At 37.0% G+C, this 14695-nt stretch overlaps 1 protein-coding gene across 1 annotated transcript; it reads right to left on the reverse strand.

Annotated features, from left to right (window-relative positions):
* Positions 1–1624: 1624 nt before the first annotated feature.
* LOC144021073 (arylsulfatase I-like) lies at positions 1625–13871 on the reverse strand. The gene is made up of 11 exons (XM_077525077.1): positions 13696–13871; positions 11698–11885; positions 11399–11538; positions 11190–11339; positions 11037–11111; positions 10768–10942; positions 9281–9517; positions 7753–7899; positions 6365–6500; positions 5129–5601; positions 1625–4181 (listed from the first exon to the last, which is right to left on the reverse strand). Exons 2-11 carry the CDS (start codon positions 11878–11880, stop codon positions 3747–3749), a joined length of 2151 nt encoding a protein of 716 aa, XP_077381203.1. The 5' UTR covers positions 11881–11885; positions 13696–13871; the 3' UTR covers positions 1625–3746.
* Positions 13872–14695: the final 824 nt, after the last annotated feature.

Genomic DNA, 14695 nt, shown 5'->3' on the forward strand with positions numbered 1-14695 from the left:
CTAGCTGCATGCAATATTGAAGAGATTGTCCGTTTTAACACAAATACAATCAAAGAATACAGTACATTTGAGTGTCCTAATCTGTGCATGAAAAGAAGCAAGATCTTGTCAACTGATGCTAGAAGGCGAAATGCTTCCAATAACAGTCCACCACTTGCATTACTTATATACATGACTGCTCATTTTTAGCTTTAAATTTTTATTATTGCAGTAAAGTAATTAAGGTCTTTAAATGTGAGCAGATTTGATTTGTACAAAGAGGATAAGTATGGTCTCTGTATCCTACATTATGAATCATACTGATTGCTCTTTTCTGGAGAACAAGTACCTTTGTGGTACTACTGTAACTATTAACCCAGACCTCAATACAATAGATTAAATGCAGTAGAGCTAGCATACAGTAAAGAGTCCGAAGGGATTTATAATCCAGTATGTGATTAGCTCTGTTTATTACTGATATACTTTGAGATCTTCCTTGTAATTTCAGGTAATTTAAGTCTTAATAATTTAAGTCTAGTATGATGATCACGCTTATGTTTTGGTGAAATATCCAGTGTTTTCATACCTTATCCAAGGAATTCAACTATTTAGCACTTTTTAGCAGCACAGAGATGCTTTTTCTCTCATATTGCTTGAAAATGTTCTGCTTAGTAATGCAGAACATCCTAATTTAATAGTTTTCCCTTTTATTAGTCTCACGTGACAAACTAATTATCACAGGGGTCTGAGATTAAGAGTTCAGTAATCCACAGAGACCTAAGACACAATTCCATCCATGAGTTTTAATTGAACAACAAATCTTTATGGCACAAATGATCTTTGACACTGTCAAGTGACTCCAAGGGACACTTCAAGTCTTGATATCTGGTATCACCTAGTGGCCAATTTGTGCACTCTGTTTTTTGTGTGTCATCAGTGGTAGTCAAATGAAGACAAAAACTTGAAACTTGTCAGCCTTTATGAATCACACTGCTTCAAAAATAGTGCTTCGGAGCTTGTATTGTTCTAGTATCAACTGACTGATTTAACGTTTGAAGCAAGGGCGCATATTGACTGTTCGAAATAGTTTGGTGCAGGGGTCACCAACTCCAGTCCTAGAGAGCTCCTATTCTGCATGCTTCAGATGTTTCCCTTACCACACACCTGATTCAAATTACCAGCTCGTGAGCAAGCTCTGCAGAAGCCTCTAATAAAGATCGTGATCATTTGAATCAGGTGTGTTGGGTGTTTTTTTTTTTTTTGGGTGCATAGTAATAATAGTGACCAATGAAAAGTTCCATTCAAAAGTTTAGGATCGTTTTGATCTTATTAGCCCCACATAAGGTACGTGGGAATTGGCTTGCAGATGCACGTCTTCCATTGTAAGTCCCTTGTAAATACATATTTTTAAAAGCGGGAAATGTAGAGAGCATAAAGAGGAGCTGCCTAAACCTTATTGTGGTGAAAATACAATTTTTTTTTTTTTAATTAAAAAGAAAAATACTTGTAAATACTTCCTTGTGTCCTTTTGTTGATTCTGATCACAAGTACTCCGTTTATAATAAAGGTGCGCACATAATGAAAATAACTTTGTGGCAACGTCATCTATTTAAATGAACACAGACATGTGAATAATACAAATCGATCAAAATCATTTTTACTTTTATTGTTGAAAGATGAGTGAATGAATGTTTTCATGCTTAAATGACGTAGGTTGCATTGACTTAACTCTTCCAATCAATGTGCCTTAATGTTTCTTTCATTGAAGCACCAAAGCTCTGAATCCGTTTCGGCACAATTTGAAGCTTCACCCGCCCATCTCTACACATTACAAGTTAAATTCAAACAATTTAAAAATGTATAAACAATAAATGGTGTATTGGTTGAGGGTGAGGGTCATTTTACAAAGACATACATCATCATATAGCAGTGTTATAAATACACGTGAACAGTATTTGTCAAGACAATAAATATGTGGGTGAAGATACTTATATTTAAAAAAAAATAAAATAAATAAGACGCCAACGTTTGTCAATCACAATCAACATAATAGAAAGAATAAAGTGAAAAGAAAAAACATTCCACGTGCACGTTTGTCACAATATGAGAAGGACCAGTGGACTTCTCATAATGGGAACATGTATGATTCATACATGAAGTCTAAAGGCTCATTTAAGCTACCTACAATCAAAATGCATTTAACTAACAAAGTAGCAAAATACATTAAAAAGAAAAGTTGAGAATCACCCAATATTACGAGCCAAAAAGTAGTACAAGTGGCTGTATGAAGAATGATTAAAAGAATGTATTTTCAGTGGCAAATGGCTTTTTTAAAATTAATTTGTTAAATGTTTTGCAAATTTTTTTAAAAGGTTTGAGAGTAATTAGTCACATTTTCCGGGTAAAGTGAATAATTGGACAATACGTAGCAACATTATTCAGGGATTTAAAAAACCTGTCAGAAAAAGTGACTTCAAGTTTTTGCAAGCATAAATTTTGGTTGAACTTAATTTAATTTTTTCGTCAAAAAAAAAATTAAATTGTTCTCTCCTAAAAGTTAGGATACCCCCCCTCCCAAGGAAAACAATGTAACTGGGGGGGGTAAGTAGCATTTTTAAAAGAAATTGTGCTCTTATCATGGTTAACATTTTTCTTTTTCTTTTCTTTTTTTTGAGAACACATTTGAATATTCACAAGACCTAATTAGAACTTGAAGAGGTGGGACCCCATAAGACCATCAAACGTACACATTTGAGTTAAGTCAAGTTCAAAGGAGGACATCAAGTCGTATGGTGACATTTTTCAAAATAAGTGTTAAAAAATGGCTCAAATTGCTATCTTGTGCAAATACGAGAATTATTCATCATGCAATTACGGTAAACAGATTCAGTTTGACATATTTTCCTGATTTGTAATTACATTTTGGAAAGTTATTTTAGTTTGATCTATCTGTAAGAGAATGGAGACACAGTACCGGTCACTGTTTTTTGCCTGACTATCAAAACTGAATTGCATCTATCTGCAACACCTTGGATAAATGACATCATTTTTCCATTCCTGTTAATGGTATTTCTCTTTATGGATATCTACGATTAACTCATTCACTCCCAGCCATTTTCACAGAAGCAATCCCGTTCGGTCCCGGCTGTTTTACTAGATTTTGACTGATTTTGCAAGGCCCACAGAATATTGTATTCTATTGCTATAAAAGCATGGAATCTATCAAAAGAAAGATTAAAGTCTCTTCTTTCATCAGGGAAAAAAAGTGTTTTTATCTGTTTCCGTTTTGCAGCAATTAGCATTAGAAGAGAGCTAAATTTCTTCAGTTTTCAAAAATCTATTTAAAATTGTTAGTAATTGAGCTTTTTTCTAGATGGCCCTGGTTGATCTCCTTTGCTCTGCTGCCACCTGCTGGCCGTTTGTGTAATAACTACCATTTCTGCAACCGTTCTTTGCAGTTGAGAGGCTGCATCAAAGCCTTATTTGCTCTAGCATTAAAAAAACAAAAACAAAAAAACGTATAAATACGTCTTTGGGACACTTAAAACATAAAAACGTATTTACACGTTATTGGGAGCAAATGAGTTAAGCTGATCTGCAACTGAATCTGTAGCTATCTGTAGTACATGGTCATTTCTTCTAGCTACGAGACATGGAGATAACTTGAACTAGAAATATGATAAATCCAAATCCACTCACTGTATTTCCACTTTATGTTGATTTTAACAGGGCCTGCCTTATTTACGTAATTCCTGTTGTGATGCGGATCATATGCGACTGGACATGATCCCGGTGTTGAGTTTGAGGAAGAAAGCCTTGAGCTTGCACAGTCGACATTTGTTATTCTTCTTCTTGCTGTTCTTCTGCTGGGCCATGTTGCCTCGACCTCGGTCTTGGCCTTGGTCTTGGTCCTCGTCCTGGTCAATCCAAGGGACCCAGGCGCCGCCGTGCTGGTGAGGATGGGCGCGCGGGTCGTCGGGCGGGAAGTGGACAGGAACGGCGGTGCGGTTGTAGTGGGCAAGGCGGGCCAGTAGGCGGTGCACCACGTCGGGGCGCTGGTGGGAAAGGTCGCAGCGCTCGTACGGGTCGGCGCTGATGTTGAACAGCCAAATGCTTTTGGCAGACTTGTCGCCTTTTTGGCTCCGGAGCGACGGGAACGCCCGCTCCAGGTTCCACCAGCGTCCCGCCAATGTCGGCAGGACCTGCCACACAAACGAGATAAGCATAATAAAGCAAATTCGTTCAAGAAAAATCCAATGACAAACTTTTGCAAAATGTTTTTTTTAATACATAAAAAATACATTAAAGATTAGTGTTTGTTTTCCCCAAATATACAACTATTTAGTAATTCACAAAGGAATCCAAAATTTTTTTTTTGAAAACTTACAACACACACAAAACCCATTTTCCTTAAATACACATTTCAAATTATAAAATGCAACTAAAGGTTTTTCCTCTTTAAAAAAAAATAAAAATAAAAATTCTCTAAATATACAACTTAAAAAGAACAGGTCACAAAATGAATACTTATTTTTTTTTCTTTTAAAAACTTCCACACCAAAATACAAGTTTGAACATGTAAACAGTTAATTCATTATTATTCCTAAATTAAAAAAAAATCTCTCCAGTAACAATACACATAAATACCATAAATAATTTTTTGTAAAAGAAAAAAATTGGCAATTAAAAAAAAAAAATCTACAAAGTTTCCCTTAAGTCATGCAAATGCACTAATTTCTCTTTAAAAATTACCCATAATATTGCTCAAATTCCCCCTAAAAAAACTTTTAACATCATACACTTTTCCTTAGACTTCTATCAAATTTTTCTGACAAAAAACTTTTTCCCAAGATTTTTTTTTCTTACAATGACTTTTTCCTTAGATTTTTTTTTTCCTTACAAGACTTTTTCCTTAAAGATTTTTTTTTCTTAGAAAATACTTTTTCCTTAGATTTTTTTCTCACAAAAACCTTTTCCTTCAAGATTTTTTTTCTTACCAAAAAACCTTTTTCCTTAGATTTTTTTTCTTACAAAAAACTTTTTCCTTAAAGATTTCTTTTTCTTACAAAAGACTTTTTCCTTAAAGATTCTTTTTCTTACAAAAAAAATGGTGCTAAAGATAAGTAAGTAGTAAGTAAGTAGCACGCACCTGCGGAGGGACCCACTCTCCATGTCCAGGGTCTCCGGTGAGCAGTTTCCAGTCTCCGACCCTGATGGCCGCCTGGACCGACGTGTCCCACACGGGCGACTCGAGGAGCTTGTTGACACCGTCTGGCGGGGTCGCGTTGTCAGAAGAAGTAGGCGGAGACGAGGATGTAAGTGGAGGAGAGCGTTTAGCCTTGAGCCGCGACTGCAGCTTGTTGTCGGTCCATGACAGGTTGTTCTCCGGAGATGCGGTCCTTCTGGACTTGGGCTTGGGTGCTTTGTCTTTAGGGTGGGACGCGCGAGAGATGGAGCGGTCCAGGCGACCTTTCAGCTCCGAATACAACTTTTTGGTGGCTTTGGACTTTGACAACTTGAACGCAGACTTTTGCTTGGGTTTTTGCTTCAGAAGTTTCTTCTTTTTCTTTTGCTGCTGCTGCTTCTTCTTGGGCTTCTTGAATCCTTTTAAGAGTGAGTCTCCTGTCCAATCAAAACAGATATCACGTGAATTTTCATGTTGGTCAACATGTGAATGAATGTACGACCAACAGCTTTGGCTATCAATATGCTCCCGTTTGTGCCATACTAGACATTGTTGGTGGGGAAAACATTTTTTCAAGGTACTGTGAATATTCTGTTTGAGAAAAAAGAAAATTATTTTGGAGGGAATGGTGTATATTTATGTTCAAAATTTTGGTTTATAAATGTTTTTTTTTCCCACGCCAGGAAAATGTTATCTTTCTCAAGCAAAAGTGAATGAGTTTGAGAGAAAAGTAAGTATTAATGGATTTTTTTTTTCTCTCAAGAACAACATTGTGATTCATAGATTATTATTTTTATTTTTTATTTTTATTTTTATTTTTTTTTGGGTCAAATTAAGTCATATTTTATGGGGGGGAAAAAACTCAAGATTTTATAGGAAGGTTTGAGTCATTTTGGGGGGATTTTTCTGTGACTGCAGAAAACGGTAAAGTTAAAATGTCCTCCAATAAATCAGCCAAATGGAAATCAAGATGCCAAAAATGTGATTAGCAATTAGTTTACTTGATGTGGAGTATTACAGATGACTTGTTGACTAATTAACTAATCGCTTCAACCAAGACTTGAGAACAATTTGGCGACCATTGCCACCTATGAGAATAAATTCTGCGACTTTGAAAATGTGTGATTGTTAGACAAACGTTTTAACAATAAACAGTCCGGCCCATATTTAGCATTGTACTAATGTCGTTCACTGGTTTACCTGCGCCTCTGTCCCAGGTGCGGGTGGGCGCGGGGGCCTTGTGCAGGGGGTCAATGTTGTGCAGGATCTCCTGGCGAGGAGACGCTTTGTCTTCGCTGATGGCGGCCCAGACGTCGAAGCCGTCCAGACCTTGGCTCTGTGAAACGAAAGCGTGCACACACAACTTCGGTTCTTCGGGAGTTAAATGTTTGTAGAAATGTAGAAATGAATATTATAATAAATTCCTTTATAAATGCACGTTTTGTTTTGAAACTACGTTCAAAATGGAAGTTTTTTTTTATTTTTTTTTATTTTTTTTAAACGAAAATTCAGTAAATGCACCCATGGAATTTGAATTATGTAGAAAAATCCACCCCTTCTTGTCCATCACAGCAGGCGGCCATTTTGCCTTCTACTTGCTGTCGGCTGAAAATGACATCGCAGTAACTGTTTGCGAAGGTCACATGACCAAACCCAGAAAAAAGCTGAGCCATGACTGTTGCTGCCTGTGCCCTGAGCAACTGTGATGTCATTTTCAGTAGTGAGGGCGCAGACCACATTTTTTACACTTACCCCTGCTAGCTGTGTTGCAATCTATGTAGTATGTTTGTACGCAACTGTTACTGTATTTATTATGTATCTTATGCTTGAGGATAAATACCGGTCACATAATTAGCTCTAACCCGTGACCTAGTGTGTCGTCTTCTAGCAGTCTTTTTTTCTTCTTCTTCTTTTTTTTTTTTGTCTTCAGGCAGCCAAAGACGACAACTACTGTCCAAACTTGTGTGTGCGTAGCAAACCAGCTTCCAACTTTGCTCTGTGGGAAGCGCCAATAAAAGTCACAATTCATGTTTGAAGACATCCAAAAAGCATCCATGAGCTCCATGTTTTGTGCACCGCTGACATCCAAGGAGCACATTCATCTCCATTACTGTCAAAAGTGCTTTTTACTTTTATGGCCACTGTGGAAAACTTGCCAATGCTTCAACACTGCTCGCTCACACACAGATTTAACGTTATTGCGACTCACCAAAAGAACTTCGACCCAAACTCAAAAGTTTTTAAAGCTTCATAAAGCCATCCACAAAGAATTTATTTACATTGTTTTTTTGGGTTTTTTTTAAATTAAAGTGTTTGTATAGAGAGCTGCACGATTGTGGCCAAAATGATTATCACTAATTATCATTAATCGTGTAATAGTGGCAAAACCGTGATCACTATTAAAATTTGATTCCTTATGTTGCCCTCGATCCGTACATTAGTACACTTGTATAGCCAGCGTCAGGCCAAAACCTCGTAGTCACAATTTGCTAAATTTCATTATTTTTTTTTTCTTCAGCTTGTTTTATTTTTTCTCGCCTCATGAAGCTGTGAAGCACTTATGTGCGTTAAAACTCGTCACGACTTACCTGGCTGACGTTTCCTCCAGCGAGCGAGAGCAGGGTGGGGAACCAGTCGGTGATGTGAACAAGAGCGTTTGATACTCGCCTCCGTCGCCGCAGCAACGGGCTGTGCACGAACGCCACGCCACGGACACCGCCCTCCCAGTACGTACCCTTAAAACAATCATAACGTCACATCATCATGACCGCGAGTACGACTTGGCTGTTGAATGGAATAAGGGTTGCTCATAGTGTTGGGAATCGCACGCATTGTGCAGTTGTTTTTCAAAAAGTCTTAAGCCATGTTTTGGAAAATCTCTTCATTCTCACCCCCCACCTCCCACCCATTTTTACATAAAAATAGGGTAAACACAAAGTGTGTGGGTTTTTTTTAGAAAGACTTTAAATGTTTAAGTATTTCCATTGATTTTTTTTTTTCTCCACTGTAAAAATAGTCTAAAGGCTAAACGCTTTAAATAGTATAATATAAAATGTGATTTTTTTTTTAAATTTAATTATTTTTTTATAAAGGAGTACTTTTGTTATAAATTTAATTGAAAATTGAAACTTATTTTTAAAGTTAAATTTTTTTTCAAAGAGAAAGTAGCAATACTGTTAGAATAAGAATAGTCCCAAAAAAACTAAGAATTTTTCATTTAAAAAAAAAAAAATCAGATTTTGAAATGCATATATATTTTTTTACATTATATTTAAAGAAAAAAAATCCCCTTAAAGTAATTTCTGGAGAAAAAAAAATCAATATTCAATTTTAGCGCAACAGGGGTATTTTTGGTATAAATTTAATAGAAAATTTAAAATTGTTTTTAAAGTAAATCATTTTTTTTTCCCCAAAGAGAAAGTAGCAAATTTATAAGAATAAGAATAGTCAAAAAAAATAATAATTTTTCAACTAAAAACAATATATATATTACATTATATTTAAAGAAATAATAAAAAACAAATCCACTTAAACTAATTTCTGGAGAAAAAAAAATCTATATTAAATTTTAGAGCAACAGGAGTATTCTTAATAGAAATGTAATAGTAAATTGAAAATTATTTTTAAAGTAAATCATTTTTTTCAAAGAGAAAGTGGCAAAATTGTAAGAATAAGAATAGTCCAAAAATAATTTAAAGTTTTTCATTTTAAAAAAAGAAAAAAAAAAATCAAGATTTTGAAATGCATATATATATATATATATATATATATATATATATATATATATATATATATATATATATATATATATATATATATTATTTATTATCATTATTATTTTCTTTTACATTTTATTAAAGGGGATTTTTTTTTCTTTAAAGTAATTTTTGATACAGCTAAAAAGTGGAATTTTGCTTATCTGGAGGTATAAACTGTGGAGAAAAAAACTTGACGTCCTAGAGAAAAAAAAAAAAAAAAGAAAGATTAATTTTTTCCCCCCAAAATTGTTCCCCAGTGTTATTGGTTATGTATCCCTCTCTAAGATACTGTGAAGTCCAAATAAGTGACATTTTGTTTTGCGGAGTCCATGTACATCCTGTCGTCTGGCGTTGTTACCTTTCGTCCCCGGAGCGGCCAGTTGCTCCCGCCAGTGAAGGGCTGCGCTCCGTTGTCGGTAGAGTAGATGATGACGCTGTCACGATACAAGCCCGACTTGCGCAGTGCGTAAGTGATGTTGCGCACCGCCTCGTCCACTGTTGACACCATGGCGGCGAACTTTCTCCGCGCCACGTCGGCCATGCCGCGGTATGGGTAGATGTACGACTTGGGCGGCTGCAGCGGCGTGTGCACTGCCTGTGCACATAAAACCCCCAAAAAGGGAACAAACTAATCTCTCATACAAAAGATTATTCTGGTTAAAAAAAATTTTTTAAAGTATTTGAAGAAGTCAGATTTTTGGAGGAGAATTTTTTTTTTCTTCCCCAAGGAAACAATTTTTAAGAAAAGAGACAATTTTGTAGATTTCTCGGGGGAATGGGGAAGGTTTTTTTTTTTCTTTTTTCTTTTTTTTAGTATTTATAGTGGAAAGAGAAACGTTATATATTATATATATATATATATATAAATAAATAATAGTAAGATCTTGGAGAAAAAAACATTTTACAAAGGGAAAAGAGCTACAATTTTTAAGTTAAACAATGCATTATTTTAATGTTTATTATTTCAATGTTTTGCTTTTTTTCCCGTTAGAATATTGGAAGAACTAAACTTTTTAAGGTGCAAATCCTTAAAAAAAAAAAAAAAAAGTTTAATTTGTTTATGATAATTTTGCATTCCAAAAATTTTGCAATTTTTTATTTTCAGTAATTATTTGTAGAAAATGAGAGATTTTTGGAGATTTATTTTTAAATTTACAATGTTGTAATTTTCTATTTTTTTGGTATTTGCTTATATATATATATATATATATATATATATATATATATATATATATATATATATGATATAAGGGCTGCACAATATATCGAAAAAATATATCGTGATATTGGCTGATGCAATATGCATATTGCAAAGACATACAATATGTTTCATATGAAATTTGATGCTTTTATCTGAATTTCACTAGTCAACGCTAACTAAAATGTGCACCACCATCCATTAGTTGAACATTATCGAGGTCATTACAATTAATTGAGAATATATTGAGTTTGCTTATTTTTTGCTTATTTTGCTGCATGAGTGTCATTCTTTCATTAGATAAATATGTAATTTCTTTAAGTAACATGATAAATATCGCAATATCTATTGCTATATTCAACAACTATATAGCATGATATTCCAATATCGTACAGCTCTAATATATATGATGAATCTTTTAATTAAAGAGGCTTTTTTTTTATCAACATTTTTTGCCCGAAAAATTTAAAGCGCACCTGTTATGAATTAATTAAAAGTTTTAAGTTATGATAAAAAAAAAAAATGAAATCATTAAAAACCATTTGGAAAAGGTCCCCTAAAATTACTTATCTTCCTTGAAGAATTTTGTCAATATCTTAACAGAATCAAGTTGTATTTGATAAGATTTTTTTTTGTAATTGACCTACCTGCAGGGAAAGGAGCAGGAAGATCGGTTGCCGGGTGGGATCGTGACTCTGGAGGATTTTGCGAGCTCGCTGCGTGAAGAGCGTGGTGGAGTATTTGCCCTCGTGACCCCAGGCCACGCTCTCGTTGTCGTGGAGGTCGTAACCGCACAGACCGGGGCCGTCACATGACCCGTAACTTGCGCACGCGTGCCAAACACACACACACGCGAGCCAGTCGTAAACGTCTCGTGATGAGCGAAAATCCCACAAGCAAGCACTCGACTCGTTACCTGTAGTAGTCCACACTTCCCGTTAAGGATCCGAAGAAGGAGTCGAAGCCTTTCCTGGTGGGCAGGCACGCCTTCCTGGATGCCGGAGATAAGCCGAGTCCGAATAAACGATCGGTCGCTGCGCGAGTGAGGACTTAATTGCGTGGCGCTCACGTGTAGAATCCGAGGTGCCACTTGCCCACCATGTGCGTGGCGTAGCCGGCCTGGCGCAGCCTCTGGGGCAGCGTGTCCATGTTGGGGGGGAGGCAACTGGGCTGGCTCGGCCTGATGATGGAGTGCTGGAGCCCCGTGTGGATTTGGTACCTGCGCCAACAAACAATACTCGGTAGTGCACTAGTCGTGTACTACAGGTGTACTAGTACCTGCCGGTGAGGAGCTGGCTGCGTGAAGGCGTGCAGATGGGCTGGACGTAGTAGTTCTCCAGCTTGACGCCCTCAGCCGCCAACTTGTCTAACGTTGGCGTTTTGATGCTAGGGTTGTGGTAGCCGATGTCGTTGAAGCCCTGATGGACGGTAAGTCCGCAAATTATCATCATCCAACACCGTCGCTTTGACTTGCAACTTTTTCCAGATGATTTCATGAGCGCGCGCTTCACACTCTAGCAGCTAGATGGCAGCAGCAGCCTTCACGACATCAGTCGGCGTCGCTCTCGCACACCCACCTGATCGTCGATGAGGATGAAGATGATGTGCGGCTGCTTCCGGCCGCCCTTTGCCTCCGTCGTGTCGTTCTCGACGTCGTCGTTGCCGTCATTGCGGCGTTCTTCTTGATGATCGCAGCAGCTGCGGTGCAGGCGGACAACACAAAGAAACAGGAGCAACGATGTGCCGGCGGCCGCCCGCATCTTTCCTGCGGAGACCACAAACTGTATTATGTGGATGCACCACCGGGGGGCAGGCCAACAAAAACACTTCCAACCAGCATCCTTGTTTTTTTGTTGTTTTTTTTGGCTTCCTAAAAAGGCAACAACCTCAGTAGGAGCTCATAAGAAAGAGTATACAAAACAAGTGATGTCATCATTTGATATATAAAAAGAAAAATTGCACTATTATTTAGTTGATTTTTAAAAATATTTTGTATTGTATTTTTTTCTAGAAAAAAAAAAAGTTGTTTCAAGACAAGATATACATGTTTTTTTGTTTGTTTTTACATAAATACTCCCCCCCCCCCCCCAAGTGAAGCATAAATATGTATTTAAGGGAACAAAATTGAATTCCTTTCTAACAGTTTAAAAAAATTTTTTTGAATATATTAATATTTTTCCAGACAAAGCTATTTTTTTTAAAGAGTACAAATGTTGCAATATTTATTTTTCTAAGTCACTTTTATTTATCTCTAAATATGTTTTGTTTTTAGGTGGGAATTTTTTTCCCCCAAGCTACAACCTACATATTTTGCTGAATAAATCTGTGGTGGGATTAACAAAAATGGGGAGGGGGTTTCAACTCAAAATTATTTTTTTCCCCCTGAAAATAAAAAAAAACAAAAAAACTTTCTACCATATATTAATTTTTTTTTCTATAAATCTCCGTCAGTGTTTACATTTCCCAATGATTAAGTCTACAACGTTCCAAGAAAATCACAATGTCTCATCACTGATGAAGTATTTTTAGAACAGGCCCATAGGCTACTGATGTGGCCCTTGGGGGTCACCAACTTGGTGTCCCCTTCAGCGTGTTCAAAAATAAATAAACCTGAGACATGATGCCATTAAAAGACTTTCACAGCTATAAAAAAATGTCGCCATTCTATTAGCAATCATGTTATTTTACATGTTTTATTATCTCTTGATCTTCCAAAGGTCCAGCATGTTGAAATCGATGTTTAACTGGCTCGCGTTTATGAGTGCCTTTTGTTCATCTGGCTTCAGTGAGATACGATGATGCCAGGAGATTTTGTGATTTCTTTGTCAGCCGCGTGCTTGCGTGCATGCGAGACATGCAGCAACTGGTTTTCATTATGTTGCCATCACCAAGCATGCGCACAGCGATGGTGCTACATCGGGGCTAGGGGGTGCTATAGCTCTGTCAGAAATTTATGTAGCCCTAGTTAAACCCATACAACACCCCCCCCCCCCCCCCAGCCTTTGATTTGATATTCTAAATGACTATATATTGTTTATAATATATTGTATGTATCAATCAAGCCCCCCTTTAGCCTTGGGTGAGAATAAAATCCTAGAGACGTCCCTGGTATAGTATTACAGTTGAATAAATAACAGGGCACATTTAGACAAATCATGAACTGGTCTCCATCCAATATCATACCACATATAGACAAATAATGGACTGGTCGCAGCCAATCACAGAGGATGTAGACTAGACACACAAAAGGACCGGTCACCAGTCTTTCATGAAGCGAACATGCATGTTTGGGGAATGTGAGAGGAAAAACCCACACAAGTGAGAACATGCAAACTCCACATAGCTGAGATTCAAACACACTATCCCAGAACTGCTAGCCTAGCCAACCGTGCTAACCACAAGCGCACTCTTGTGCTGTTAGACATTACTCACCCAAGTGTGTTATTTAATAAATTTAAAAAAAAAAAAGTCAACACAACAGCTGATCTGCCGGGCTGCAGTGTTATGATCAGCTCGAGGCCGCTGTCAATCAATCAATCAATGAGTCAATCAATCAATGAATCAAACAATAATACCTCGGTGTGGGCCCAATGTGAGTCACTTCATTCTCTTTCTTGCTGTTCAAAGTTCGCTGAGGACGCCGCCACATGTCCTCAAGTTTCCAAGAGAACTTTCCCTTCCTACAAAAAACTTTCTTCACACTCCCACTGGAAGGAAAAAAAGAAAAAAAGAAGAAGAAAAAACACCACACTTGTCAAGTCACACGTACTCTTTTAACAAGAATTCCACCTTGACCTGCCAAAATAAGTATTCAAAGGATCCTACCAAAACGGCAAGATAACTACATAAAAGCGTGAATTCAAACTGCAAAATTGCTATTAAGTTACGACATAAATAATCATTAAAGTCACACTAAGCAATTTTTTTGCTTGATTACTACGACTCGCTACCGTTCGTAGATAACGGCTAGCAGCTAGAGGCTACAATCACAGCGGAGCGAACGTTGACCTTTTATTTTGAAAAGTACAACTAGACTGCATCCGCCGCAGGTGCCTGTACTTTTTTTCCGAGGGGGAAACTTGAGCTTAAAGTGAAGCTCAAAAAGTTCTTTACACGCAGTTTTTGTCACACACCCTCCCTTACCTCTTTATTGGACACTAACACCATAATACTAAATGTTCGAACGTCGTATTCTTGGTTCCAACGTGAACACATGCTAAACACGTGAATGGGAATAAGAAACAGGCCATCTGGCAAGGAAATGAATAATTCATGATGCATGTAATAAATGAAGCACATTCAGTCTAATCCAAAGCAAATGTGTTTCCAGAGCACATTATAAACTACAGACCAAAGTGCTGTCAATACACAAAATTAACTCCAATAAAGGAGTAAGACAGGCAGTTCAGAAAATTTATGGATGGATGAATTGTATTCAAGTGCTTGTATGTAAACATAATCAGTAGACTTAATGGCACACAATAGAATATTAACAGATAGCTGTTACTACTATACTATGAACTGTATTCTCGAGTGGGATGGCCTTCTTTGTCCACCAGGAGGTTGACTCACGGG

The sequence above is a fragment of the Festucalex cinctus genome, chromosome 1 (genome assembly GCF_051991245.1).
Source record: "Festucalex cinctus isolate MCC-2025b chromosome 1, RoL_Fcin_1.0, whole genome shotgun sequence".
In the NCBI taxonomy this organism is placed as follows: domain Eukaryota; kingdom Metazoa; phylum Chordata; class Actinopteri; order Syngnathiformes; family Syngnathidae; genus Festucalex; species Festucalex cinctus.

What these genes read in the sequence shown, in the direction of transcription:
- LOC144021073 (XM_077525077.1), bottom strand. Translation starts at nt 11,880, where the DNA reads ATGCGGGCGGCCGCCGGCACATCGTTGCTCCTGTTTCTTTGTGTTGTC. An exon ending in AGCCAGCTCCTCACCGGCAG is followed by an intron (nt 11,340 to 11,398) that starts GTACTAGTACAC and finishes TTGTTGGCGCAG; the next exon opens with GTACCAAATCCACACGGGGC. An exon ending in TCCTGCTCCTTTCCCTGCAG is followed by an intron (nt 9,518 to 10,767) that starts GTAGGTCAATTA and finishes TTATGTGCACAG; the next exon opens with GCAGTGCACACGCCGCTGCA.